The sequence below is a fragment of the Podarcis cretensis genome (genome assembly GCF_951804945.1).
Source record: "Podarcis cretensis genome assembly, chromosome: 3".
NCBI classification, from domain to species: domain Eukaryota; kingdom Metazoa; phylum Chordata; class Lepidosauria; order Squamata; family Lacertidae; genus Podarcis; species Podarcis cretensis.
The window spans coordinates 92,731,659-92,757,401 of NC_137172.1; the positions used below are offsets into that span (position 1 = coordinate 92,731,659).

The 25,743-nt window shown below is 44.3% G+C and overlaps 1 protein-coding gene across 3 annotated transcripts in view; it reads right to left on the minus strand.

Annotated features, from left to right (window-relative positions):
• MLIP (muscular LMNA interacting protein) overlaps positions 1-25,743 on the minus strand; it is a 62,690-nt gene that overhangs the window by 16,093 nt on the left and 20,854 nt on the right. For 2 of the 3 annotated variants that reach the window (XM_079970408.1, XM_079970407.1), the window contains exons 2-10: positions 24,737-24,880; positions 22,523-22,873; positions 13,813-15,396; positions 9,413-9,484; positions 8,233-8,298; positions 6,328-6,411; positions 6,185-6,244; positions 4,533-4,577; positions 2,176-2,220 (exon numbers count right to left, since the gene is read on the minus strand). In XM_079970408.1, the coding sequence (XP_079826534.1) occupies positions 2,176-2,220; positions 4,533-4,577; positions 6,185-6,244; positions 6,328-6,411; positions 8,233-8,298; positions 9,413-9,484; positions 13,813-15,396; positions 22,523-22,873; positions 24,737-24,880 (2,451 nt within the window). The remainder of the gene's footprint in view (positions 1-2,175; positions 2,221-4,532; positions 4,578-6,184; positions 6,245-6,327; positions 6,412-8,232; positions 8,299-9,412; positions 9,485-13,812; positions 15,397-22,522; positions 22,874-24,736; positions 24,881-25,743) is intronic. The other variant, XM_079970409.1, reaches the window with a different exon arrangement.

A 25,743-nucleotide genomic window follows, 5' to 3' on the forward strand; every position in this document is an offset into this window, starting at 1 on the left:
AACATTTTGTATTCTATCAATACTTAAAAAAATTAAAGCAATGACAGTCAGTGGTCTCATACAACCCACATAAGGGTAATAAAAATTCCTTTTCATGTATGTATCAGAAGAACAGGAGGCAAAAGCCTTGGATTTAAGAAGTCTAATTTTTGTCCTCCCACTGGCAACTAAATTACTGCTCTCCAGAAATGCCTAAGAGGAAAATGCAAATTCTTCTATTTGAGCCCATGTTTATGGAGCAACAAATCTCATGAACATTCACGAGATACAAGTTACTTGTTTTGTACATGTAAAACACATAACTTAAACATTTTGAACTCTCTTTTAGCACTCTATACTTTCTCTGTATTGCACTGTGCTTTAGGAAACATCAGGTCTTCATAGATGCCTTATGGAAGCCAATACTTAGGAAAGCCAGATACATAACCAATAAGAAAATATTTATTTGTATTTGCTTGTGTCCTATTGCTGATCACTCCCATTTTCCCCAACACATCACAAGAGTCATTGTGGGTGGCACAACAATTCATCACTCATAGTGAAAATGAGGACCATGAAAGCTTTGCCAGGGGACAATTTGCCCTTATACTGTCAAAGTCCACTTTCATAACCATAAGGACTAGAAACCTGATGTCAAAGGAAAAGAAAGCTGAGATCCTCAGGATACTGAATGCTATGCCTACTATCAATTTCTAGGCTTGCATGCTACATTGCATGTCAGTGGCTAGACAGGGCTATGGGACTAGGTTTTCCCAAACCCCTTCCTGTCCAACAGTACTATGAAGTTCAAGTTGTTACTTAATGCTCATGATCTGTAAATGAAATCGAGGCATTCCAAAAACAGCGAGAAATCCATTTTAGAATTCCAAATAAGCACGTTGCTTTCTTGACACCATAATAAGCAGCCTGCTGAATATTGCTTTGAAGTTAATAAAATGATGAAGTCCTGAGGCTCAGCACCGGACTGAAAACACGACATCTCAAGCGTTTGATTTATTCAATGGAAGATAACTGCAAAGCAGCTTTGAATACAATGGTATTAGCAATCCGCTGCATTGATATTGTTCCTAACAAAGCAATATATTTGGCAAGCCTCTTTGTCAGCCACTTGGCCAAAGTTATTTTGCTTGACAAATCACATCCCAGCTTCAAACAACACACAGCTCTATTCCGAATGCTGGGCACTGTTCTGCGAAACTCTCTCAGATGCATAGCTGCATCTCCCACAGGCAGGGAGACAGGGCAGCAAATGCTTAGGCATTTAATTTATTATCACTTCATTTTTACTTCTAGAAAGAGGCACTTCCAAGATTTTGTTTTGTACATGCCAACATAAGTTGATCTACCCACTTCTAAGCAGTGCACTATATGAAGGAGTGAAACTAATCTTTATTTCACCCGGTCAAAGACCAAGTTTGGCAGACACACCCATGCGCATTTGCATCACACACTCACAAAGGCTGGGAGCCTCAGTGGTGCCCCTCTGGAGACTTCACCCGGGTCAAAAAAACCCAGTTAGCACCCCTGAAGCTACAGCTCTGCTATATGCAACATGCAGTTTGGCCCTAGGTAGAATAATTCCATGGGACGCGGGTGGCGCTGTGGGTTAAACCACAGAGACTAGGGTTGGCGGTTCGAATCCCCATGACGGGGTGAGCTCCCGTTGCTCGGTCCCTGCTCCTGCCAACCTAGCAGTTCCAAAGCACGTCATGTGCAAGTAGATAAATAGGTACCGCTCCAGCGGGATGGTAAACGGCGTTTCCGTGCACTGCTCTGGTTCGCCAGAAGCGGCTTAGTCATGCTGGCCACATGACCCGGAAGCTGTCCGCCGGCTACCTCGGCCAATAAAGGGAGATGAGTGCCGCAACCCCAGAGTCAGCCACAACTGGACCTAATGGTCAGGGGTCCCTTTACCTTTACCTTAGAATAATTCCATGCCTGTAGGTTTGGTTTAGAGCCCTGCAACTTAATGTCATCCTGAGCGATGGGTTGCTCTGACACTGCATTTTTATTATTTAATTGGTTGTTCACATATTTAGGTTTAAAAGCTATGAAACTATAAATAAATAAAACTACCTTGACTCCAGTGATGTGTTTTAAATGCAATCATTTTCAACTCCATAATCTATTTTATTTTATTGTAGTGGGGAGTGTTAGTTTAGACATGAAACATACCTTTTGCTTCTCAGGTGCTGCAGATTGCAATGAACGAAGGTTAGCCTGAAATAAAATACATGCGATATCAGTTCAACTAGAAGCATACATTGCTTTCTGTCATGTTAAGAGTGTCTTGTTTTTCTTTGGGAAAAGTATGAACGTATGAGGCTTTACAACACGAAAACAAATTATGTGTCAGGTTTTTGTTTTTTTTTAATGAGACTAAGCATCACAATAGTACATAATAATCGAAGAACTAAGAAAAGGAGAAAGGTAGCCCAAATGAAATTTGTTTGTACAAGCAACAAAATGAATTGCACAAAAATCTAAATGCTCATAGCAGCAGCTTATCCAGGGATAGAGGGAGGGGAAAGTTCATATCAGTTCACCTTTAAAAATGAACTTAATTAATACGTGAACCAAAACACAACTATATTTTAAATTTTGCACTTCTCTGATTTTTGCAATTCAGTTCTGCAGACAAGTAATGCACACAAAAACACATTCACTAAGAAAAATTGTTCATTATTAAAATCCATATATTAGTGAAAATTACATACTCAACAATGCATTACATTGGGGAAAACTGCTTGCATAAATGTGTATATTTGGAAAATTGTATAAACTGTGTACTGTATATTAGGAGGGATTTGCAAGCAAACGCTGGTGAATTTTCATGATGACTGAAGACTAGACAAATGAGAAACTGAGAGGAACAAAAACTGACAGATTCTCCTTTCCCTAATGGTAGGCATGTTATATTTGAGTCCTGTTTCAATACTGCATTATTAGCACTTGTGGCAAATGAATATCAGCGGCATATTTGTTGCACTAAATAAATTGATCTTTTGGAAAGCCCCCAGGCAGTTACCACTGGAACAATGCCCCAAACATAGTTTAACATGTTTGACAATTTCAGAAGAGTGAATGATCACTTCTATGATCCCTTTTCAAATCATTATGGGCCAGCACATGATAAAAAAAAAAAACCATCACCTCTCTAGCTATCTGTTGAACTGATTTAGAAATATAAATAAAAAATAAACTGGGAATTTTTATTCCTTTACCTCCTACAGTGAGACTTCTGAGGAAATAAAACGAATTATAGGAGTAACCATGAATATGTTTTCTCATGTAGACTAAAATTGCAACATCAACCTGTCTTGAAATAAATACCTTTCCCTGGATAATAAATGTTCCCTCCCTCCCTCCCTCCCTCCGTTAATTGTGCATAGAAGGAAAAACCCACCTATGTTTTCATCAGAATCTCTGCACTTAACCACCACCTTATAACAAAATATCCATGGTATGACAGGAGAAACGAATACATTTTGCAGTGAGAAAGTAACATCTTAGTTGGAATCATTCGTGATTTTTCTTACAAATTCTTTTCAAAATTACAATGTTTCATTCCAAATATTGTCATATTTATCCAAGCAGAGTCTATGTCTGTAAGTGGTTCGTTCATTCCAAAATATATACACACAGAAGTGCAAGATTTGCAGTACACCCCAAACCTGAAATTTTAAGCAACATCAGCAACTTTACACAGAGGAAAATAGTTAAACTATGAAATTTGTCTCTGCAAGAGGAAGTGATGGCTTTAAAAGAGGATTAGAAAAAGGCCACTAGTGGCTATTAGGCCAATATCTATGTTCTAGACCCTCCAAGTTTCCCTATTTTCCAGGGACAGTCGGGGCTTTACAGAAGATGTCCCAATTTTTAATTTGATCCCGGAATGCCGTATGCATGTTGGAAGCCACCCAGAGTGGCTGGGGCAACTGTTATTACTATCATCATGATCATCATCATCAGAGAAAATACAGTTGGTGCCCTGTTATAGCTCCTCATAGGAGCTAATGAAAAAATTCCAAGTAGGATTCAAGATTTCTGTTCCAGGTGCCTGTTCTGTAAGGAGCTGCTGCCAGGTGAAGAGATGGATAATGCCATTAAATGCTTCATTAAATGCTAACGCCTTCAAGCCACTTATTTTCAGTTCCCTGGAGATGGGCTTCTGTCATTCAGTTTGATAGACTAAAGATGATTAAGATTACAACGAATAATGTGATTTTGAACGTGGCATTCTTGTAAAGGTATTATGATCAGTGCTTAATGCGTGTGTGTGTGAGTGAGTGAGTGAGTGAGAGAGAGAGAGAGAGAGAGAGAGGAGATGCCAGAGTTCAGATCTCTCTGGAAATACCTTTCTCAGGTCTGGAAGTTGTTCTTCCAAATCTGTAGCGACTTGCTGTAGCCAGTCAGTGATGAGAAAATGCACTCTGCATTTATATGTTCGAAGGCTGTGCTGTGCTCTTGCCAATAGATACAAAGGCTGAGTGCAGGCAAGAAATTTAAAGTCCATTTATGAAATTACTTACAAATCTTGTTTCCCGTCCAGCTGGTCTCTGTGAAGACATCAATGTCTGTAGGTAAAGATTAATCAGCCCGATATTGTAATTGCAACATAGGTTGGCCAGTTCTGTGTGCATTGTGCTGAGAGGTTTTGTGCCAAATTGTAACATTCAGGAAATTTTCTGCTGCTGTTGTGATCACCAAACAGCAATGCAGATGAGTAACAACACAATCTTATGCACATCTATTCAGAAGTAAGTCTGACTGAATTCAGGGAGGCTTGCTCCCAGGTGAATATAAGATTGTTGCTTAAAATACACACAGAATTTGAACATGAAAAAGGGTGTCTTGTTAAGATATTATGACTATGTTGAATGAGACCATTGTGGTCAATCACTGTAGCAAGTGATTCACGGTTAACCATCCAGAACATTATTTAACCCTACACCGGAATATGTTTATTTTTCCTTCTGGGAATTAAGAACATCAGAGTTAGTTAGCACATTGCTCCCATCGCGAGGAGCTAGAAGGACCACATAATTATCCCCATTTGGTAAATGTAGACATGTAGAACAAACTGGGTGGTTCACAGGATAAAACCACAATATAGGATGCACTTTCCCCCCTCCAAATATGAAGGGGAAATGTGTGTGCATCCTATGGGGCGAATGCAGGCTTTCTCTGAAGCTTGGAGAGCGAGAGGGGTCGGTGCGCACTGACCCCTCTCGCTCTCCAGGCTTCAGGAAGCTATCAGCAAGCCTGGGGAGCCCGCGAGAGTTCCCGCAGGGCTCCCTAGGCTGAGGATAGCAGCCTGCTGCCCGGAGTGCGGGGCGCGCTGAAGCAGAGCGCCCCGTGCTTCGGGCAGACATCCGCAGCCTCCTGCCCGGAGCGTGGGGTGCGCTGAAGCCGCAGCTGGGGGGGGGGAAATAAAATTTTTCTTCTTTATTCCCCCCCCCCCAAAAAAAACCTAGGTGCGTCCTATGGGCCGGTGCATCCTATAGGGTGAAAAATACGGTACATAATCAAAATAAAAACAAGAACAATCCAATAACACATTTTAAAAGGGCATTGAATGCAAGGTAGAGGAAAAAAATTGCATCCCTGTCAGTCCACCACAGCACTGTGCCTCCCTCCTCCTCCTCCCTCCTATTATTATTATTATTATTATTATTATTATTATTATTATTACCATACCCAAAATCAGGGGAGGATCTTAGGGGCCCTGAAAAATTTGGGGGAGGCGCAAATGAGGCCCCCAAATTTGTGGTTAGTCACTTCTGGACTTATGTGTATGTAGTTCCACCCACAGAGTGAAAAACCTTCAGGGTATTTCGCACCAGAGCAGGAACTTGTAACCCTCCCATTGTCGTTGGACTACAGATCCCATCATTATCCCGGGCAATTGGCCATGCTGGTTGGGGGCTGATGGGAGCAGCAGTCCAACCACCTCTGGAGGGTCATAAGTCCCCCCCCCCATCCCTCAACTAGAGTCAAAGATGAAGCATGGGATGTATTAACAGCCCCAGACTATTGTGCATTTGTCAGATGGAAAAGTACAATTTCGTATTAACTTGAATTTGAACACCCTTAGCTTGTTTTGTTCATGTTTTCAGGGAAGAAATGTTTTGCTGTGGACATCTGGGTAAGACAACATCCATGGGGAATAATGCCCACTTACTTTGCCTGCATCTGAATCCAATATATTCTGCAGGGATCCTGGAGAAGAATCACAACGGCGCTAGAAAGAATGAGTTGAAAGTGTCAAGTGCTCAGTTGCAGAAAAGCATAGAGACAAACAAGATGCTTTAAATATCTGGTTACCATAGACAGGGGCTCCTGTAAGACTTGATCAATAGCAGCACACAGCTCTTCAGTTTGTTGCCTGAGCTGAGCAGGGGAGCACATCTAGAAGATTTTAAAAGAGAGATGTTTACCCACAACATGATTCTCAACTTCACCCCAAGGATGTATTTGCAGCTCACCATCCCCTTTTCATATGAACTCCTGCTTTTATTACTGGGATTAGCTTGTGCCATGAATATTGCATAATTTGTCCTTGTCTTGTCCAAGTCCTGTTTCACAGCTTGCATCTCTTCTATAATCCACAATAATAGGTCATCTTCTCTTGACTTTACCAAGGGCAAACCGCATTGTGTTATCAATTGCAGTGTGCTTGCAAAGCCCAATGAATGGCTTTTCACCCTCCATTCATTTTCTGCTCCTTCACCATCTTTCTTCTTGCTACATCCTATTATCTATTCCATCTCTTCGCCTCCATTTTTCTCCAGGCAAGAATGCTCAAGTTCAACACGACTAAGCGTTTGGGTTATTTGTTTATTTGTCTTGAACACAAAAACACAGCACTTTAAGCTCCCCAAACATGTATCATGACACAACGCCACCCAAAACATGCATGTATCTCCCAACCCATTTTTGGTCCTTCTTCGACAAATATCACACAAATATCTGAAATGCCCTTGTAATTCTAGAATCAGAAAGCTTAAAGGGGGCATGTGGGGGTACGTAGACCAGCTACCTTCTCAATGCAAGAACTATAATGCAAAATACAGCAGAGGGAGCCAATATTCTGTCCTCTGGATATTGTGGACTACAACTACCAACCAACTTGGCTAATGGTTAGGAATGATGGGAGTTATAGCCCAAAATATCTGGAGATCACTAGCCAAAAATTGGAAATCGCAAGAGATACCAACAATAGAAGAATGGCAGATGAAGATGTTGGACTTTTTGGAGCTGGCCGACCTGACTGGAAGAATCCGCAACCAGAAGGAAGAGGAGATACAAGAAGATTGGAAGAAATTTAAAGAATATTTAGCTAAATACTGTAACATAAAATAAATAGAAAATTATTGGAAGAAATTAATAGGCTTAGGGGTAGAATAAGTATATGTGCTAGTAAATATTAAGGATTAGAATATCAATAAAGGAGATGAGGTAAGTAAATGAAAGGAGTTAATATCATTAGAAATATGAATTTTGAGAACTGTTAAATAGGTGATATAATGAAATTCAGATAGAGGGGATTTGAGGAAGTCAGTTTTCAATGTAATGAAATTAAGGATTTAAAGTAATAATTCTTTTTTGTGTCTTTTTCTTCTTCTTTGTTTTGTGTTTTGTAATGTTTCCTTTTTCCTTGTGATAAATGTGAAAATCAATATAAAATTTTGAAAAAATATATATCTGGAGAGCACTGGTTTCCCTTGGACCTTAGCATCCTTGGCAAGTGACCACCTAGCATCTCCTTAAATGCCATCAAGTGAAGGAGAGTCTGCCATCTTCCATGGTTATCGTTTCCACTGGCAGACAGCTCTTACCATTACAAAGTTTTCATTAGAAGTGGGCAAAAACACAGCTACCAGTGTTTTGTAATAGCCTGCATCTTTTGGGAACCACAACTATCACATCCACATCATACATCTAAAGAACATTTAAAACGTATTGCTTCCCCCCAAAGATCCTGGGAACTATAGTTTGTTAAGGCAACTGGGAACTGTAGATCTCTGAAAGGTACACAACCATTTTCAAGATTCTTTCGAGGTAGGAGTGTGTTTGAAATGCTCTCCAGCTGAATGGCATGGATGCGACCTAAAAGTGCAAATTCTAACATTTATTCACTGTGGACAGGATCAGTCAAATGGAGATATGACCAGAAATAAAGGGATTTTCATAGGGATGAGTTGAATTCAGAGAGAATAATAGAGTCACCTCTGAATGTGTATCCAAAGATTTGTTTTCTGTGACTTCTTCTGCTTTGGCTGGTTCATCGAGTGCCTAGGGATTAATTCACATTATTCTGAGATCAAGGCAGCATTGAAAAAATAAAAAACAAAGGCAGAACTACAATGTGAATTTTATTCATTTGTTAACTTGTTTCTTTCTTTTGTTGAGATTGCATCCATCTGTCCAAGCACCCTAAGCAACATGCATACAAAGTCCCAAAGAAAAGAATTCCGTCAAATCAGCTGTTACCGTAACCTCAACTCATTTTGCAAAGTACCACAAGGGAACAACAACAAAAAATAAACCACACTTGTAGTATTATAATCTTAATCTCCATGTGCACATTTGTAGAAGCAGAAGAATCTAAGGAGTAAATTTAGGGAAACATGAGTTTCTGCTAAATTATTTTTGTGTTTTTTAAGATTCCCTTGTTACTTTAAGCTAATTTCTGCCAGCCATGTTCCACAATCAGGGCCTGGGCACAGCCAATGTGACTTCTGGTTCTTAGTCATGCTGCCATTCTGATGCACTATGCCCACCTATCCTCTAGAGGGAGCATGCACACTGATGTTTACTTTCTCCCATAGGGACACTTGAAGCTGCTTTTGCTCTGAACCTAGTCATCCTGCCCATCTAGCACAACACTGTCTATGCTGAATGGCAGTGGCTCTCCAGGGCAGTGAAAGACTTCAGGTTTTAACATTTCAGCAGCACCCTGTGTGCTGCCAAAATGTGGTGCTCCACTTCCTCTCACATTCTGTTGTTTGTCATTGTTGTGGCACCCTCTTGCCATGGCACCCAGTGCAAGCGAACCGGTTGCACTCTCCCAAATTTGCCTCTGTCCAAGGTTTCAAACAGAATTCTTATGGTGGGGACCTGGATTATTGTTATGTTAAGCTCCTTAGAAAGACTAACAGAAACCAATCCGGACCTCCAGTTCTTCAAGACAGCACACACAAATGTATCCCTGAAGATGGATGCTCTGTAAATGTAGCCAGTAGTTTAGAGTGACTATCCACACTTAGGGCTAAACAGCTGGAATCATCCACCACAAACAGAAGAGCATTGGTCACATCTTTTGGTACCCCAAATAAGTGATTTTATCAGGCTACTCCTAATTATAAAATCACCACTATCACTGGAATAGGTTTTTTAATAAACTAACCTTCTGTTCGAGAAGTAGTGTGTTTGTAGGGATTGCTGCAAAAGCCTTGTAGCTTGTCTTGATCTTGTGTGACTACAAATCATAAACAAAAGGGGGCGGTGAGAATGGAAAAAGAAAACACATTATACATTAAAATATCAACTATAAATATTGTCAACCTTAAGGGGGCTTACATGCTGCGTGAATATGTTGTTCTGACTTTTATAGAACAGTAGCTCACACATTCATTTCACTATTCATTGGCATGCATTCATTTGTCTATTAGGGTGCACACAATATTCATTTTATGCTTTGCTGCAAATACAATCCATGCAGCCCACATGTGTGAAAGGATGCCCTTTTGCTGACAGGGTCAGTGAAGACCACTCCAGATAGAGACAGGTGATCACTTTCACAGAGCAATAGCGATAACTCTTTGCTTTGCAAAGAGAGCCAACACTGGTAGTTTGATAACAATGCAAATATAATGGAGTTGGGACACAGAGAACCACTGAAGTGAAGGTGGAGACGCCGGTTTGTGACTTTCTCCATTCTGACTTAAAGTTGCCTTCCTTAGCTCTGTTTGCTAGACGATGAATGTGGACCAGATGGCAAGCACCTTTTCATCTACTCAATTTCACTCCCAAGAAAAAGGTAAACACACTAGGAACACTTTTCCAGACAACCTGTATATTGAGCACTCATCACAACTGATTTGCAGGGAGGTTAGAGAAATATTTAATGAACATCCATTCAGATTTGTTTGTGGGGAGTCTATATGACTTTGTGTCACAACAAGAGTTGTCTTCCACTTTCCAGTGCATCTCCCCATCATTTTCCTTAGGGCAAAAACTCTGATCTCTTAGGGAAGCAGGTGTGCTGTGTAAGGGGTCCAAATGAACATTATTTGATCAACCCGAATTTGCCAGTATGTGACTGAATCCCATACAAAAATAGCAACAGCAGGGCTTGCCAATCAGAAGATTGGTGGTTCGAATCCCCACAATGGGGTGAGCTCCCGTTGCTCTGTCCCAGCTCCTGCCCACCTAGCAGTTCAAAAGCATGTCAAAGTGCAACTGGATAAATAGGTACCGCTCCAGCAGGAAGGTAAATGGCGTTTCCATGCACTGCTCTGGTTCACCAGAAGCAGCTTAGTCAAGCTGGCCACATGACCCGGAAGCTGTATGCCAGCTCCCTCGGCCAGTAAAGCGAGATGAGCACCGCAACCCAGAGTCGTCTGCGACTGGACCTAATGGTCAGGGGTCCCTTTACCTTTACCTTTACCTGTAAGTTCCTGTGCTTTTCTTGGTATGTGACACACATGGTCCAAACAGTCAGTGTTACAATGCACAAGAAAGCACTTTTCCTTCCAAATCACTGCTTTGGAAGTTCTTTCTTACACACCAGGAAGGATTAAAATACAAAGTTTCATTTTCTTAATCCCTCGTAGTCCATTCCTTTCCCCCGATTCTCCTTCCCCAGTGTCTTTACCCTAGCATCATGGGATGCATAGTTATCAGAGTCAGATTAGACAAACTCTTAAGGGACAAACTGGATTTGACAGCTCATGAATTTGCACTGTGTAGAGTTGTCAGTGACTCATAACAATAAAGCTGGCATCAAATTATTATTTTTCTTTCTGTCTATGAATAAATGTGTTATTTGATGAGGATTTCCTCCGTGTTCCTCCCAATAAGCTGGTCCCCTGAAACCGTGACTCTCATTAGAAGTTCTGAAGGCACAATGTTCTAGAGAGCAGTTCCATGTACTCAAAATACCAATCCTATGAGAGATGCTGTTTATTCATGAAACCTAAGTCCATGTGTTAAAGGTAAAGGTACCCCTGACAGTTAAGTCCAGTTGCGATCGACTCTGCGGTTGCGACACTTATCTCGCTTTGCTGGCCGAGGTAGCCGACGTTTGTCTGCAGACAGTTTTTCCTGGTCATGTGGCCAGCATGATGAAGCCACTTCTGGCGAAACCAGAGCAGCGCACGGAAATGCCATTTACCTTCCCACCGGAGCGATACCTGTTTATCTACTTGCACTTTGATGTGTTTTTGAACTGCTTAGGTGGGCAGGAGCAGGGACCAAGCAACGGGAGCTCACCCCATCATGGGGATTCGAACCGCCAACCTTCTGATCGGCAAGTCCTAGGCTCTGTGGTTTAGACCACAGCACCACTGCATCCCCTACGTCCATGTGTTAAGACATGCTAATTTATCACAAAAAAATATGAATGATACCTGTCTGTTATGCCTCATATATCAGGTTCTACAAATGCAGAAATTTACTCCCTCTCTTTAAAAAAAGAAAATCTGGGAATCTGGGAATTATGGTTAAACCAGCTGCCCTCACCTGCCCACTACCCCACTGTGGATGTTCATGCACTAAAGTGATTTCTGGGATGCCCATAAGATGTGTGAGAGAACTGTGGGCTGCACATACAGTATATTTATTTTGCAGGTAGCCACAGGTGTGTGTTTGTGTTGCATGCACATGAATGTGGCAGAAAGACTTGTCCTGTAATGTCTTCAAAATCTATTCAAGCATTTTGTGCAAACTGCATACAATCACATGCTTTTCAATCCCTTGCACAGTGAGATGACTGCAGTAATAGCAGGCCATGAATTATTAGCAGCCTTTAAGAAGGCATTCTCTGCTTTTGTGTGGAGAAACACTTCCTCACAAAATGAACCATGCTTGAGATTTATATGGACAATGGTTTATAAATATTTGTATCCAGTAACACAACTGCTGCATTTTTAATTGAATTTAATTAAAGCTATTTCTATGGAACCAGGCTCAAAGTTAGTTCCCGCCAACAATAATTATAATATCCATCAACAGCATGTGCAAATCAGCCTATTGTTGATGCAAGTTTGAATCGTGCTGCAATTGATTGGACTGAAAAGTGGAATTGAAGACAATGCCCTACTTGCTTCAGAAAACAGGGTGCATCACACCAAAAAAATTCATTTTCAAAATTAATTAATCCAGAGCAGCTCATGGTTATTTCCACTTACTGATGAGCACAGATTAGAACTGTCATTATATCGTGAACAAAACAGAAAGGGGGAAAGTTCTCTTTTTAACAAGCTGGAATGTGTGCCAATAGTGCCAAAAGATTTTGTGTGTGTCAAATGGTCACTGGTTGAACTGAAGGGATTTTGAAACAAAGCCTTCAAAGTAGTTGCTGAGCAATCTGGTGCACACCGTTAATGACATGTGGTGTCAAAACCACAAATACAGTTATCTTATGATGAAGAAATTCATGGGTACTCGGATGCATATACCGTTCCTTCATCAGTGGTGGAAGCCATGTATGCAAAATAGTGAGGGCCTGCATTATTTTCATTTAGTCAAAGATATTGAGAAGAACCTAAGAAGACCCCTGTTGGATCAGGCCAGCAGCTTATCTGGTCTGCAACTGGTGCAACTGGTATTCAGAGGCATACAGTGGAGGGAGAAAGTCTCTATAAAGGTTTACTCTAGGGTGATAGATCATGGTGAAGGAAGAGAGACCTTAACCACAATCTGAGCTGAGCTAAACCTTGGCTTAGCTGCCACCCCACACCCAGGGAGGAACAAACAAGCTTCCATCCTGCATCTCTGGGAGGTGGCATGGGAAGCCATACTGTGATGAGCAAACCAGGCCACTGAATTGCATTTGCCAGTTTCCTGCCCACCCGCTCAGTTTCGAGAGAACCTTTAGGAGCTCCTCACAATATCTTTTTGTTTTAACCACCTTGAGCAATTTGACACCAGCAGTTAGCTTGGCTCCCTCACTGCTCCTATGCAAAGTTTTTCTATACTTGGCTCAAGGTGCTTGGAAAACATTGGTGGATGAGGATTATCTCAAAGATCAAAGATATAATTCATATTGCTCAGAATTTTGATTCTCTCTCTTTTCCATTCTTTGGGCACCATTTTCCTGCAGTGGGGAAGAAAGGGAAGACCAGCAGGGAAGCGAACAGGGATGGAGGAGAAATTTGATTCAGTGCACATTTAAAGCCAAATCTATCACATTTCCATTTCTTCCAAGCCATATGCAAACCGAAACACAGTTATGTCACACTTCTCCAAATTTTGCAGTGCTGTTCTCCAACCAGTGTTTTCAAAAATGCATCTATTAGTGGAAAGTAGGCATAAAGCTGGAGGTATTTGTAAAATAACATGCAAAATTAGGATAAATTGCTTGCAAAAATGTGTCAAACCGCATGTGATTATTAGAAGAAATTAGCGCTAAAATGCTGGTGATTTCCATGAGGATTTTTTTATATATATAAAAATTGCTAATTGCTGCATAATGTAGATAACTTAATTTAAGTCTGGGAAAATGAGACACCAAAACAACCAAACTGGATGGACTCTCCCATCCCTGAAAGCAAGCAAGCAGGCAAGCAAGCAAATATTGAATACCTGGGGCTTCCTATTCTCAGAGGCAGAAGGCAGAGAGAAAGACAGCGGTGAAGTCACCTCCCTCGATCCTGACAACAGTGAACAAGGTGAATGCACCGTGGCAGGAGATCTGTGCTGTGGTACTGTTGGGGTCCTGGGTCTTGAAGATGGAGGGCAAGCTCGGAAGTTTGAATGAACAGAGGAGGACTCTCTATGTGGAGTAGGGGCTTTAATATGATAGCCTGGAGGAGTGGGTGAAGTCGAATCTGTACGAGAAGCTTGCCAACGAGGTGAAAGAGCTGGCGAATAGGTAGCTGGGTCCTTAACAATGGCTTGCGGTAAACATCCGTTTGACCGGCAGCTAGAATGCATTAAGGTAGGAGAGAGAGCGCCCTTGTCTGCGGTGGGGGAAACGGCGTCCCTTTGGCTAACACCAGGAGGAGACAGTGGATAGGACTTAGCGGTAAAAGTGGGGGAATAGGTATGCACCTTCTTAGACTTTTCAGGCCCTCGGGCTTTGTGGGCAGGAGAGTGGGCCCCTTTCCTAGGGGCCTGGGGAGGCAAGGAGAAAGTGGGAGATTTCGACTGTAACAGAGGAGACACAACTGTTTTTCTATAGGAAGAAATGGTGGGTGACAAAGGGCGCAATTTGTCAGGGGAAAGCGCCCTGGTGTCAAGGTACTTTTTAGGAGACGGGGACCTAGTTCTAAGAGTAGGGCTGGACTTTGAAAACGAGGCCATGTGATTGGGCATGGTAGAAAACACCGAAAGACGAAATTCCTCTTGGCTTGGAGAGGCGGACATAATTGAATACTCTGAGGCAGCTTTCTTAGGGGTCGGAGGGGTCATTTTAAACTTTTGGTCTATTGCCAGCATTGAAGAGCCCAGGGAATTGGGAGAAAACGTAGCAGGGCAAGATGCAGGAGAAAAGGGTCTTTTCGGAGCAGAGCCTGACTTCAAAATAGCAGTCAGAAGAGAGAGCCTGGTTGGTAGTGGTGACTTAGTTCCGGATTTCAGAAGGTTCCCACTGGAAGACATTTGGCTGCCAGGGTTGTTGACACTATAGATGGTGGAGGAGGAACCATGAAGAGGAGAAGACAGAGGCTTTGGACTAGGGGATAATAAGTGTGTCGTGATATAGATGGGAACCACAGACAAGGGGGCAAACCTCTTGGGCGGGAGTGGAGAAGCGGCCTGAGGGGATGAGCTCTGAAGCGTGTCTGCTGAACTGTGAGCCTGTGAGGAAGAAGGGCACGAGTCTTTGCTTGATAAAGGGGATGAGGTGAGCTCATATTTCTGGGGAAGATTCCTAGCCTGGAGACCACTGGGCAACTGAGCCCCATCTGAAAGGCTGTGACTTGGGAAAGAAGGTCTTTGCAATATGGGAGAAGGGAGACTGTAAGAAGCTGTAGACTGTAAATAGGTAGATGTCTGGCGTACAGTGGACCCATTTTCAGACAGCCATTGGCTGTGGGATTCTTGAAGAGAAGAGGCTTGATGGACAGCGGGAGACGGATCCTGTTCTACCGTCAGGTTAGTTGGAGAAAGCAAATGAGCAACAAGTGGCTTATAAGAAGGATGATCAGAGGTAGACAGAGAAGTTAGCTGGAGAGGGGAAAAGAAAAAGAAATGTTAATACACAGCAGCAACCATGATGTTCTTCAAATTATGCATCCTATTTCCATTCACTACATCTGCCATGTGCTTTAACAGCATAAAACCTCCTTTAATTATCAGTGATTATATTGTGTGCTGCATTGCTAAGTGATTGCTATTTAATATTAAATAATCCATGCACATAATTTGTTGGCACTTTGCTTTACATAAAAGAAAGATATCAGTGTTCTAGATTCAATACTAATTTGTTTCCTACTTTTCCACAAATAATAATAATATAGTGGTACCTCGGGTTAAGTACTTAATTCGTTCCGGAGGTCCGTACTTAACCTGAAACTGTTCTTAACCTGAAGCACCACTTTAGCTAATGGGGCCTCCTGCTGCTGCCATGCCGCCGGAGCACAATTTCTGTTCTCATCCTGAAGCAAAGTTCTTAACCTGAAGCACTATTTCTGGGTTAGCAAAGTCTGTAACCTGAAGCGTATGGAACCTGAAGCGTATGGAACCCGAGGTACCACTGTAAATGCCATTCGCAACTGTGGGTTGTAAACAAAAGATGTAAAAAGCTTCAGGTTTTTAAAATGCAAACCCAGGAAGGATTATATTAGCAAGCACCTTGGTGTTATGTGGAATTGCAGAGGGACCCAATGGCTGCAAATGGGCTCACAGTCATACATGCACATCTCCCCAAGAAGATGATGTGAAGACATAAGCATTGCTGTGTCCTGACTTGAGAACACCAAGCACATTCCTTAGCACCATCTGGCTAAACACTTTACCAATGAAAACAAGAGCTGCTTAAGGGATTCTCTAACAGCTTACAAATCAGATAGATAGATAGATAGATAGATAGATAGATAGATAGATAGATAGATAGATAGATATGTAAAGGTAAAGGTACCGCTGCCCGTACGGGCCCGTCGTTTCCGACTCTAGGGTTGTGCGCCCATCTCACTTAAGAGACCGGGGGCCAGTGCTGTCCGGAGACACTTCTGGGTCATGTGGCCAGCGTGACGAAGCTGCTCTGGCGAGCCAGCACCAGCGCAGCACACGGAAATGCCGTTTACCTTCCCACTATAAAGCGGTACCTATTTATCTACTTGCACTTAAGGGTGCTTTCGAACTGCTAGGTGGACAGGAGCTGGGACCGAACGACGGGAGCTCACCCCGCCGCGGGGATTCAAACCGCCGACCATGTGATCGGCAAGCCCTAGGAGCTGAGGTTTTACCCACAGCGCCACCCGCGTCCCTATAGATAGATATACAGACACACATATATATACACACACACATACACCACGCATATATAGTATAACATGTTTTACTATGTTTTATATATGCTGTAAGCCACCCAGAGTGACTGGGGAAACCAGATGGGCAGGGTATAAATAAAATTATTATTATTATTATTATTATTATTATTATTATTAATCATGACTAACCCACTGGCATAGAATGCAAACTAGTACCTTTTATATACATATGGAATTCCATATATACTGAGTTCTCTAAAGGAATAAGGTTCTTCTTGGTCGGCTGAGCACTAATGATATAAGCAGAATTTTATATCTTTAAGAATGACTCCAGGTAAAGTACAGCTGAATAATACTAAAAGGAGTGGGTGCGCAGCTTGTGGGTATGCCTGAATCCATTCATGTTGCTTGCGGCTCTGGTGGCCTCCGTGGTGCAGAGTGCCTTCCATCAGCATTGGACTGGGATAGCCTACCTATTGTCATCTATGCTCTGCTATAGGCTAGATTACTGCGTCAAACGTGGGGTTGCATATGAAGATAATTTGGTGCAGAATTCAGTGGGTAGGTTGCTCACTGTTGAAAGACAGTTTGAGCATATGACGCTGTCAGAGCTGCCCGAGGTCCCAGCTCACAAAGGACCAACGCCAGTCCGTTGTTATGTACAAAAGTCTTTATTGAAACGCAGTTTCGATTTCAAAGCCGCGGCGTGCAGCCCTACGTCTTAAAGCCTAGACCGCTGAAGCTCCGTCTGAATCTCCTCCCCCCAGACACCAGTTTAAGACTCTAGCCTTGCTCCACCTCTTCCTTTGCTCTTTCCTCCTCTGGGCCCGCCTGTCCGCTGGGGTCTTGCCCTTTCTAGACTCTTCTGACGCTGAGTCCCCTGAGTCTTCCCCCTCCCTCCGGCGGGCTTTAGGACCTGGTTCCCAATCCGGGTTACCTGCTGTGCCGCGCGCCTGAACATTCGAACTTGGCGCGCGCCCAGCCGGCAACCTTCCTCCTGACCGTTACACTGCTCCTGTCACTGCTTCCCCCTTCGGAGAGGCTAGCTGGACCTGACCTCCCCTCCGTTCCCTCACTCTGTGATGGAGGCGTGGCCAGCCCTGATTCATCTTCTCTCCCTGCTGGAGGAGAAGCTAGTCCTGATACATGGGACTCTTCCCCCCCACTACGCTCTGGTGGAGGAGCTGGTCCTGATCTCTCGCTGCTGATTTGGGAGTCCCCGCTGGCCCCTTGCTTCTGGTGTGTCCCCCCTGGGACCCCCCTTGCCCTGGCCGTCGGCGCCCCCCTCTGGGAATCTTCTGATTCGCTGGAGAAGCTCATGGAATCTCTCGGGCCACTCTCATACTCCCCTACGCTGCCCTCAGATTCTTCCCCTTCGCTCTCCATTTCCTCTATCCCCTGTGCCTCTGCTCCTGAGCCCCTGACATCCATCCCCCCTCGAAGCCCCCCTTTCCCCCTCCCCCTCTTCGGGTGCGGATTCCGGGTGCTCCAGTGCTGTGGTTCATCCTCTTGCCCCTCAACTTCCTGGCCGGTCAGAATGCAGTGTTCTGCGCAGTAGGAAGAGTCGAAGGTCAATTGACGCTGGTACCACGCTAATGCTGGGCTGTGCCTATCCAGCCAACTCATGCCCAACACTATGGGCGTGTCCGACAGGTGGGTGACGTTGAAGCTGATGACTTCGCGGTGATTTCCAATTTGCATCACCATTGGCGGTGTTTGCTGTACCACCTGTCCTCCCAGTAGCTCTCTGCCATCGACCGTGACGACGTTTAGGGGCATCGTGGCTGGTAGGAGCGCTATGCGATGTTGCTTGATGAAATCCACTCCTACAAAGTCTGCATTACTACCACAGTCAATGGTAATAGGGACTTCCCGGGTGAGTCCATTGGGCAGCTGGAGTGATGCTGTGAGTTGCACCACTGGTTTGGGCGGGAGGGGGTCTGTGGGCTGTAAAATCTCTGGGGACTGCTTCACTGACTCGCCTGGCTGGGCCCCAGTGCCTCTGCCTCCAACCAGGCTTCGTCGTTTCCCTGCAGCTGTTCCCCCTGCTGAACTGCTCCCTTTACTGTTGCTGAGGCTGCAGTTTGCCTCTGGAGCCTCTGGGGACACTCTTTGGCCATGTGCTGTGCACTGTCGCAGATATAACACTTCCTGCTCCCTCTAGGAGCCTTCGCCTTGACTGCTCCTGGTGTTTGGGCTCTGGTTGCTGTCTGAGCCCTGGCACCACCTATCTCCATCGGCTCTTCTCCCCACCCCCCCAGTGGAGGCGTGGACTGCGCGCGCGCTGTCTCTCTGGGTAGGAAAGGAGTTGTTCTGGCCGGTGTGCGTCCCATACGTCCCTCATCCCTGCTCCAAGGGCGTTCTTCCAGGCGCACCCCTATCGCCAGCACTCTTTGGACTACTTCTGTGGTGCTGTTGGGTCTTTCCCCTCTCACTAGTTCGTCCTTCACAGCTCCATTCAGCCCCTCCCAGAACAGATCCCGGACGGCAGCGGAGTCCTTCTCCCAGCCCAGCACATTTACTAACGCAAAAAAGCGGGAGTGATATTGTCTCACAGTGGCTTTGCCCTGCTTCAGCCCATGCATTTCCCTCCTGGCGACATCCACATCTACCGTTGATTTAAAACAATTGTCCATAGCCTTAATAAAGGCGTTTGAATCTTTGAGGGCGGGGTCATTTTCGCGCCATAAATTGCGCAGCCACGATTTAGCTTCCCCATGCAGATGAGTTATTATGAAGCCTACTTTCTCCTCCTCATCTCTAAAGTCTTTCCGAAGCAAATTGAGCGCGAAAACTATGTCTGCTCTGAAGTTAGGATACTGCTGCAGGTTCCCGTCAAAGTGGGCTACGATGCTGCCCCCCCTCTTCCCGAGGCCAACTCCCTCCGGCTTGGGTCCCAGCAGTCCCTCTTTGCCCAAACGTTCCCACCTGGTTTGCAGATCCTGGCAGAGCGCTACTGCTTCTTCCTCTCTCTTTCTGGATGCTGCTACTTCTGCGTAAAGCGCTGAGACTGCTTCTTGCAGCTCTTTCACCTTGTCCTCTGTAGTCATCTTTGCCTATCTTCGTGAGCTCGCAAAACACCAGGTTTTGCCCCCCTTTGCGTCAACTCACGCTGCGAGGGTTCAATTTTTAGGAGACGGAGCTTACTGTCAGAGCTGCCCGAGGTCCCAGCTCACAAAGGACCAATGCCAGTCCGTTGTTATGTACAAAAGTCTTTATTGAAACGCAGTTTCGATTTCAAAGCCGCGGCGCGCAGCTCTACGTCTCAAACTCTAGACCGCTGAAGCTCCGTCTGAATCTCCTCCCCCCAGACACCAGTTTAAGACTCTAGCCTTGCTCCACCTCTTCCTTTGCTCTTTCCTCCTCTGGGTCCGCCTGTCCGCTGGGGTCTTGCCCTTTCTAGACTCTTCTGACGCTGAGTCCCCTGAGTCTTCCCCCTCCCTCCGGCGGGCTTTAGGACCTGGTTCCCAATCCGGGTTACCTGCTGTGCCGCGCGTCTGAACATTTGAACTTGGCGCGCGCGCACAGCCGGCAACCTTCCTCCTGACCGTTACACTGCTCCTGTCACTGCTTCCCCCTTCGGAGAGGCTAGCTGGACCTGACCTCCCCTCCGTTCCCTCACTCTGTGATGGAGGCGTGGCCAGCCCTGATTCATCTTCTCTCCCTGCTAGAGGAGAAGCTGGTCCTGATACATGGGACTCTTCCCCCCCACTACGCTCTGGTGGAGGAGCTGGTCCTGATCTCTCGCTGCTGCTTTGGGAGTCCCCGCTGGCCCCTTGCTTCTGGTGTGTCCCCCCTGGGACCCCCCTTGCCCTGGCCGTTGGCGCCCCCCTCTGGAAATCTTCTGATTCGCTGGAGAAGCTCATGGAATCTCTCGGGCCACTCTCATACTCCCCTACGCTGCCCTCAGATTCTTCCCCTTCGCTCTCCATTTCCTCTCTCCCCTGTGCCCTGAGCCCCTGACAGACGCCTATCCTGGCCCAATGGCACTGGCTGCCAATTAATTTCTGGGCCCAATTCAAAGTGCTGTTTTTCACATAGAAAGTCTTAAACAGCTCTGAATGTTTTAGGCACCAGGCAAAAACATTTATCTTCTCCCAGGCCTTTAATTATTTAAACAACCTATGGCCTTTAACTGGGGTGGTGAGGGATATTGATTTTCAGTAAATCAGCAAGTGTTTTTGACATTAGGAACAACCACAAAGCTGTTCTGCTCCTAAATTATGTTGTTGAAAAATGAATTTTAAAGGGGGAACCAGGAATGGTGTGGGGGGGCGGGGAGAGAGAGAGAGATTGTACACTTGGTTCTGGTGCTGATCACAAATCATGGCTTGGACATGTGTTCAGAAGCACCCTGTCCTTTAATTCTTACTGTATGTTTGCTCAGCTGAGCCCCAATTTTGCACCCAGCTCTCAATGATGAACCTCAGGTTTCCAAAAAATGAAAACAAAAAACAAAGTAGACACAAGATGCAAGAGTCCTGGTCTATAAGAAGCAATCCTTACACATATATCTCAAAGCAGATAAGGTACGAGTCTACTAACTACATTTGAAACATTCCCCACCCCCTCAAAATCTTTATCTTACAAGTTGCAGTGCCACAAGTTAGGCAGCCCCCCCAAATGGATTTGAGACAGATCTGCAGCCAATCTCAGCTCTGAAACAAGTGTGTATGGTTAATACAGTCCCCGTGTTTACCAACACATGCTTGCCACATTCATCGTTTACCATTTCATGTCTACAGTTAAAAATAAACGTAGGTGTACAGCAATCTAAAAAACATAACGTATGAAGAAGCCTGGAGATTTGGTACTGGATCCAGCTTCTTCCACTAGAGGAAGGGAACCACTGGATCCAGCCCATGATTATCAGCAAAAGTTAGTTTTGTTGATGACATTCCCAGACTGCTTGGTCCAGTGAATAGTTCTGGCTGCTTCAGAGTAATACTGTGAGACTAAAAGCAGTCACAGCTGTTCATTGATCTGTAGGATGCTTCACACTTCACTCAATGCCTACACAGAATGCCAGCAAATCTCATATTCAAATAAGTCATGTGAATTTTTTGTTTGCACACACTAGGAAGCAATTTACACATGATGATCCGCATGCAAGAGAGTTGCAATTTCCTACGTCAAAATGAATTACGAAGCTGCCTTATATTGGTCCATCATGCACAGTCTACACTGAGTGGTAGTGGCTCTGGAGTGTTTCAGATAGGAATCTTTACCAGAGTTTCCTAGAAATGGCAGAGATTGAGCCTGGGATCTGTGGGATAGAAAACCTGTGCTGTGCTACTGAGCAACAGCCCTTCCCTTCCTTTGTTTCCTTAATGGCCCCTACCCAAATATATATATATAGAGAGAAAGGATTTTTGTCCTGTGTAAAGTAGTCCTAAGTAGAATGTGTGCTCAGGTTAAGTGTTGTTTCAGACATCATTAGGTGAAGTAGTATAGTAACAGTCTACACCAACCTTCTCCAAAGTGGTGATTTCCAGATATTATGGACTATAAATCCTACCATCTCTGGCCATGCTGGCAGGGGCTGATGGGTGCCCAAAACACCTGAAGGATACCAGCTTGGGGAAGGCTGGACTACTCCCATTTGCCATAACTGCCACGTGTCATTGAAAGTACAAAAAATGTTGCAGTGCCATGTGCTTTTTCCACCACCACATCAATCTCCTCCACTAGACAAGCAACTTCTCTCAGCCATGGAAGGCAATATGAGGGACTAATTCGTAACTGAGCAGGTTAACGAATAAACATCAAGTCTAACCAAGTATAGTACAAACAGACAGGTTTTCATAGAGATGGCAATATTTCCTTTCCCATGCATGCTCACAATTAGGAAAACAAGATACCTGAGACTGTTTCTGTTGGCTGACAGAACTGTAAGAGATCTCAGTGTGCAGTGGTAACTGTGGGGCTGTCGGATGTCCTCTGGATTCGCCACTCGGAGACAAACAGGATGCATCCAGACCCTTAGATCTTCCATGTCCATATCCGTTGCCTAGTGGAGTGTTTTTGTCCTCATCTGAGTCCGTAATGAAGACAAATTCAGCTTTGAAGAGGTCATCCCCTTCCATTTCCCCTCTGCTTGGCTTGTGATCTTTGGCTTGGAAAAGTTTGTGGCGACTGTTTGTGCAACTGGCAGAGCCGCCGTTTCCCTTGTTTCCACTTCCTACGGCCTGACCTCCAGGAACTGCTTCGGCCTATTGTAAAATAACAAAAACAAACCAGACTTGGGTCAATTGTTTTACTTTCATAAGATTGTTTTCCTTACCAGCCAAAGAATTAAGAATTTGTACTACAAGCTAATGCATGTGCATTGGAAAACATGTCCAACGTCTCAGGCACCAGAAAAGATGGGGAGGGTCACAGACAAAGAAAGTGGGGCTTGTATTGTTGACATAATGAGCTTTCCACTGTTGGCGACTTCCCTCTTCCCTCAACACACTTTCCCATAAATATGGCCTGATACAAGGGAAGACACTTGTTGCTTTCAAGCAGCACCAAAACAGTGAGGGGGGTAGACTCCAGAAGAAATCGTTCACATTTTATTAGGAGCAATAAAGGAACTGGGGTGGAGGCAGGTGCAGTCAAACAGAATGGACTACAAGACCCCTTTAAAGCAGGCACAGTGGAGACTGGGTTCTGGCTGTGGGCTGAATGAAACCAAAACACTGGCTCCCACGCTCCTCAGAGGGGAAAATCTGGGGCAAAGCCCCATATAGACATTGAAGCCACAAAAGGACTTCAAAACCAGGACATTCTCTGAGCAGACAAAACAAAAGAATTTGCAGTCATGGAGCTTGACTGTACTTGTTAAGCGTGGGCATTTTAGTACAAAGCTTCATTGTTTTGTTACAGGGAACCCATTCAGTGGTCCTGCAGATTTTGGCCATTAACCCCTCAAATGCCAGAAACAGCTTTGCTGTGGCTCCTGAATTAGAGACTGGAGGCTGTCACTAACAAGGCACCATGTATTTTAAACAACAAATACAATGTCTTAGCTTGTTTCACAAGGTAGGACTCCACAAGGGAATAGCTCTTAAGGACTGTACACTTAACCCTAGTACACATTGTGCTCATTCAGGAATACCTCCTAGGAACTTCTTGTGTAAACACATTGGCTTGGGGAAACAGAGTCGGCACTCCTTAAGGCCACCTCCATTGGGGATTTAAAGAGCACAACTGGAGGCATGATTGGAAAGACTTTCTGCTTAATCCAGCAGAGCATACTTACAGAACATTGCTATAGGATTGGGATTAGTATGGATGTCATTTTAGGGGTCACCCTCCAAGCCTGTGGTTTTAGATCTGTAAAACAGAAAATGAGGATGCCCAAGTGGTCAAACCTGTCTCTGTTAAGTTAGTGGCTCTAGCCAAGTCTGTTAAGCGACTCTTTGCAAGACTAAAGAGAGTACAGGTGACTGGTTGCCATATGCTTCCCAAAGGTGAGCTGAAATGGGCAGGCCTTCCCTATCCCTCCTGGCTGGTTGTGATGTCATCAAGGTGTGATGAAGAACAAAGGACAGCTATAATGCAGCCAAAGCTAAAAACATTTTTCAAGAAGGTTCAAACATTAATGCAGTGCTGACATAAAGATCACTTCCAGGAAACCCACAAGTTGAGCATTTTGTCATAATTTGTTTGCACAAAGTTTGTGGGGAGGGTTAGATGACTTCCATGATTTATTGAGCATTTATCTGATTTGATTATGGAGATGTTTTTTGACATTAAATCAATCACAGTTATCCTACACTTTCCAGTACATTTCCCCACCTGTTTGCTTTTCACAAAATGTCCAGTTTTTTTGGGGGGGGGCGGAGTCAGAACGTGGGTCTGTTGCACTACAGCACCAAATAAACTTTAATTACAAAACTAGGTTTGCTGCCATGTGAATGAATCCAATCTGAAAATAACAACAGTTGATATTGCTTGTAAACAGTAAAGATTACAAGCAAAGAGGACCTATGCAGATGGCAGCCAACCTATTTCAAGACAGTTTGAAAGACTGTCTCCGCACAAACATAAATCAGTATGAAAATATAAAAAAGGGGAAAAAACCCTACCTTGTGCCCAGTAATTTCTTGAGAGTTTCTATCCACAGGTCCCTCTGCAAGAAATGTTGTGGCATCAGCGATGTAGAACTGAGTTGGAAGGCTTCCAAACGAAGGAACAAAAGTGAACCTCAGAAATTCAGATTCAGAAGGAACCTACAAAATATATATATTTGCGTGTGAAGAGGATATTTAACAAAGAACATATAGTAATGCTGCATTACTATGTCTGAACCACCTTGCAGTCATTTCACTGGACCTAACTTCAGGTAAATATTTTCTGTGACGAACTGGAGTGAGGATCATCTCTTCTGACTATTTTACTGTTCATGTTTTCTCATCTATATCAGCTTTTTCTAGTCAACCCAGGCTGAATTTGCCCTTGCTGACTCAGGCCTTATCCACACTTTTCCTCTGCTCTTTCCAGGCATGGTCCACAATTTAGAAGTTCATGTTCAAGCCCTCCCCTTTTGAAAACCTGCTCTTTAAAGCTCAGTTGGAACAAATGGCAACTCTTGGAAAACCTGATTTGATGTTTGCTCCAATTCAGTTTAAAAGAGTGGGGGGTTTTTTAGGGAAAGCTCATGGCAAAAGCAAAATATACAGAACAAATGCTTGGGCGTGGAGCATTAGTGCAGACCTCTGCCTGAAAAGAGTGGGGGAAAGGTAACTGTGGATAAGCCCTCAGTGTTTTAAAAAGTTAGATTCAGGGTTTCAAAAAATCAGCCTTGGAAACAAGCCCACAAAAATTATGAGGGAGTCCATTCCACTGTCAAACAGCTCTTCCTGTCAGAATGTTTTTCCTGATGTTTAGTTGGAATCTCCTTTCTTGTAACTTGTATCCATAGATTCAAGTCCTACTCTCTGGAGCAGGAGAAAACAAGTTTGTTCCATCTTCCATGTGACAGCCCTTGAGATATTTGAAGAGGAACGGGAGTGCTGAGGGAGCGGACCACCCCTGGCACCACTATTCCAGTAGGGTGCCATTGCGGTGCCCCCCCCCCCCGACATGCACCATG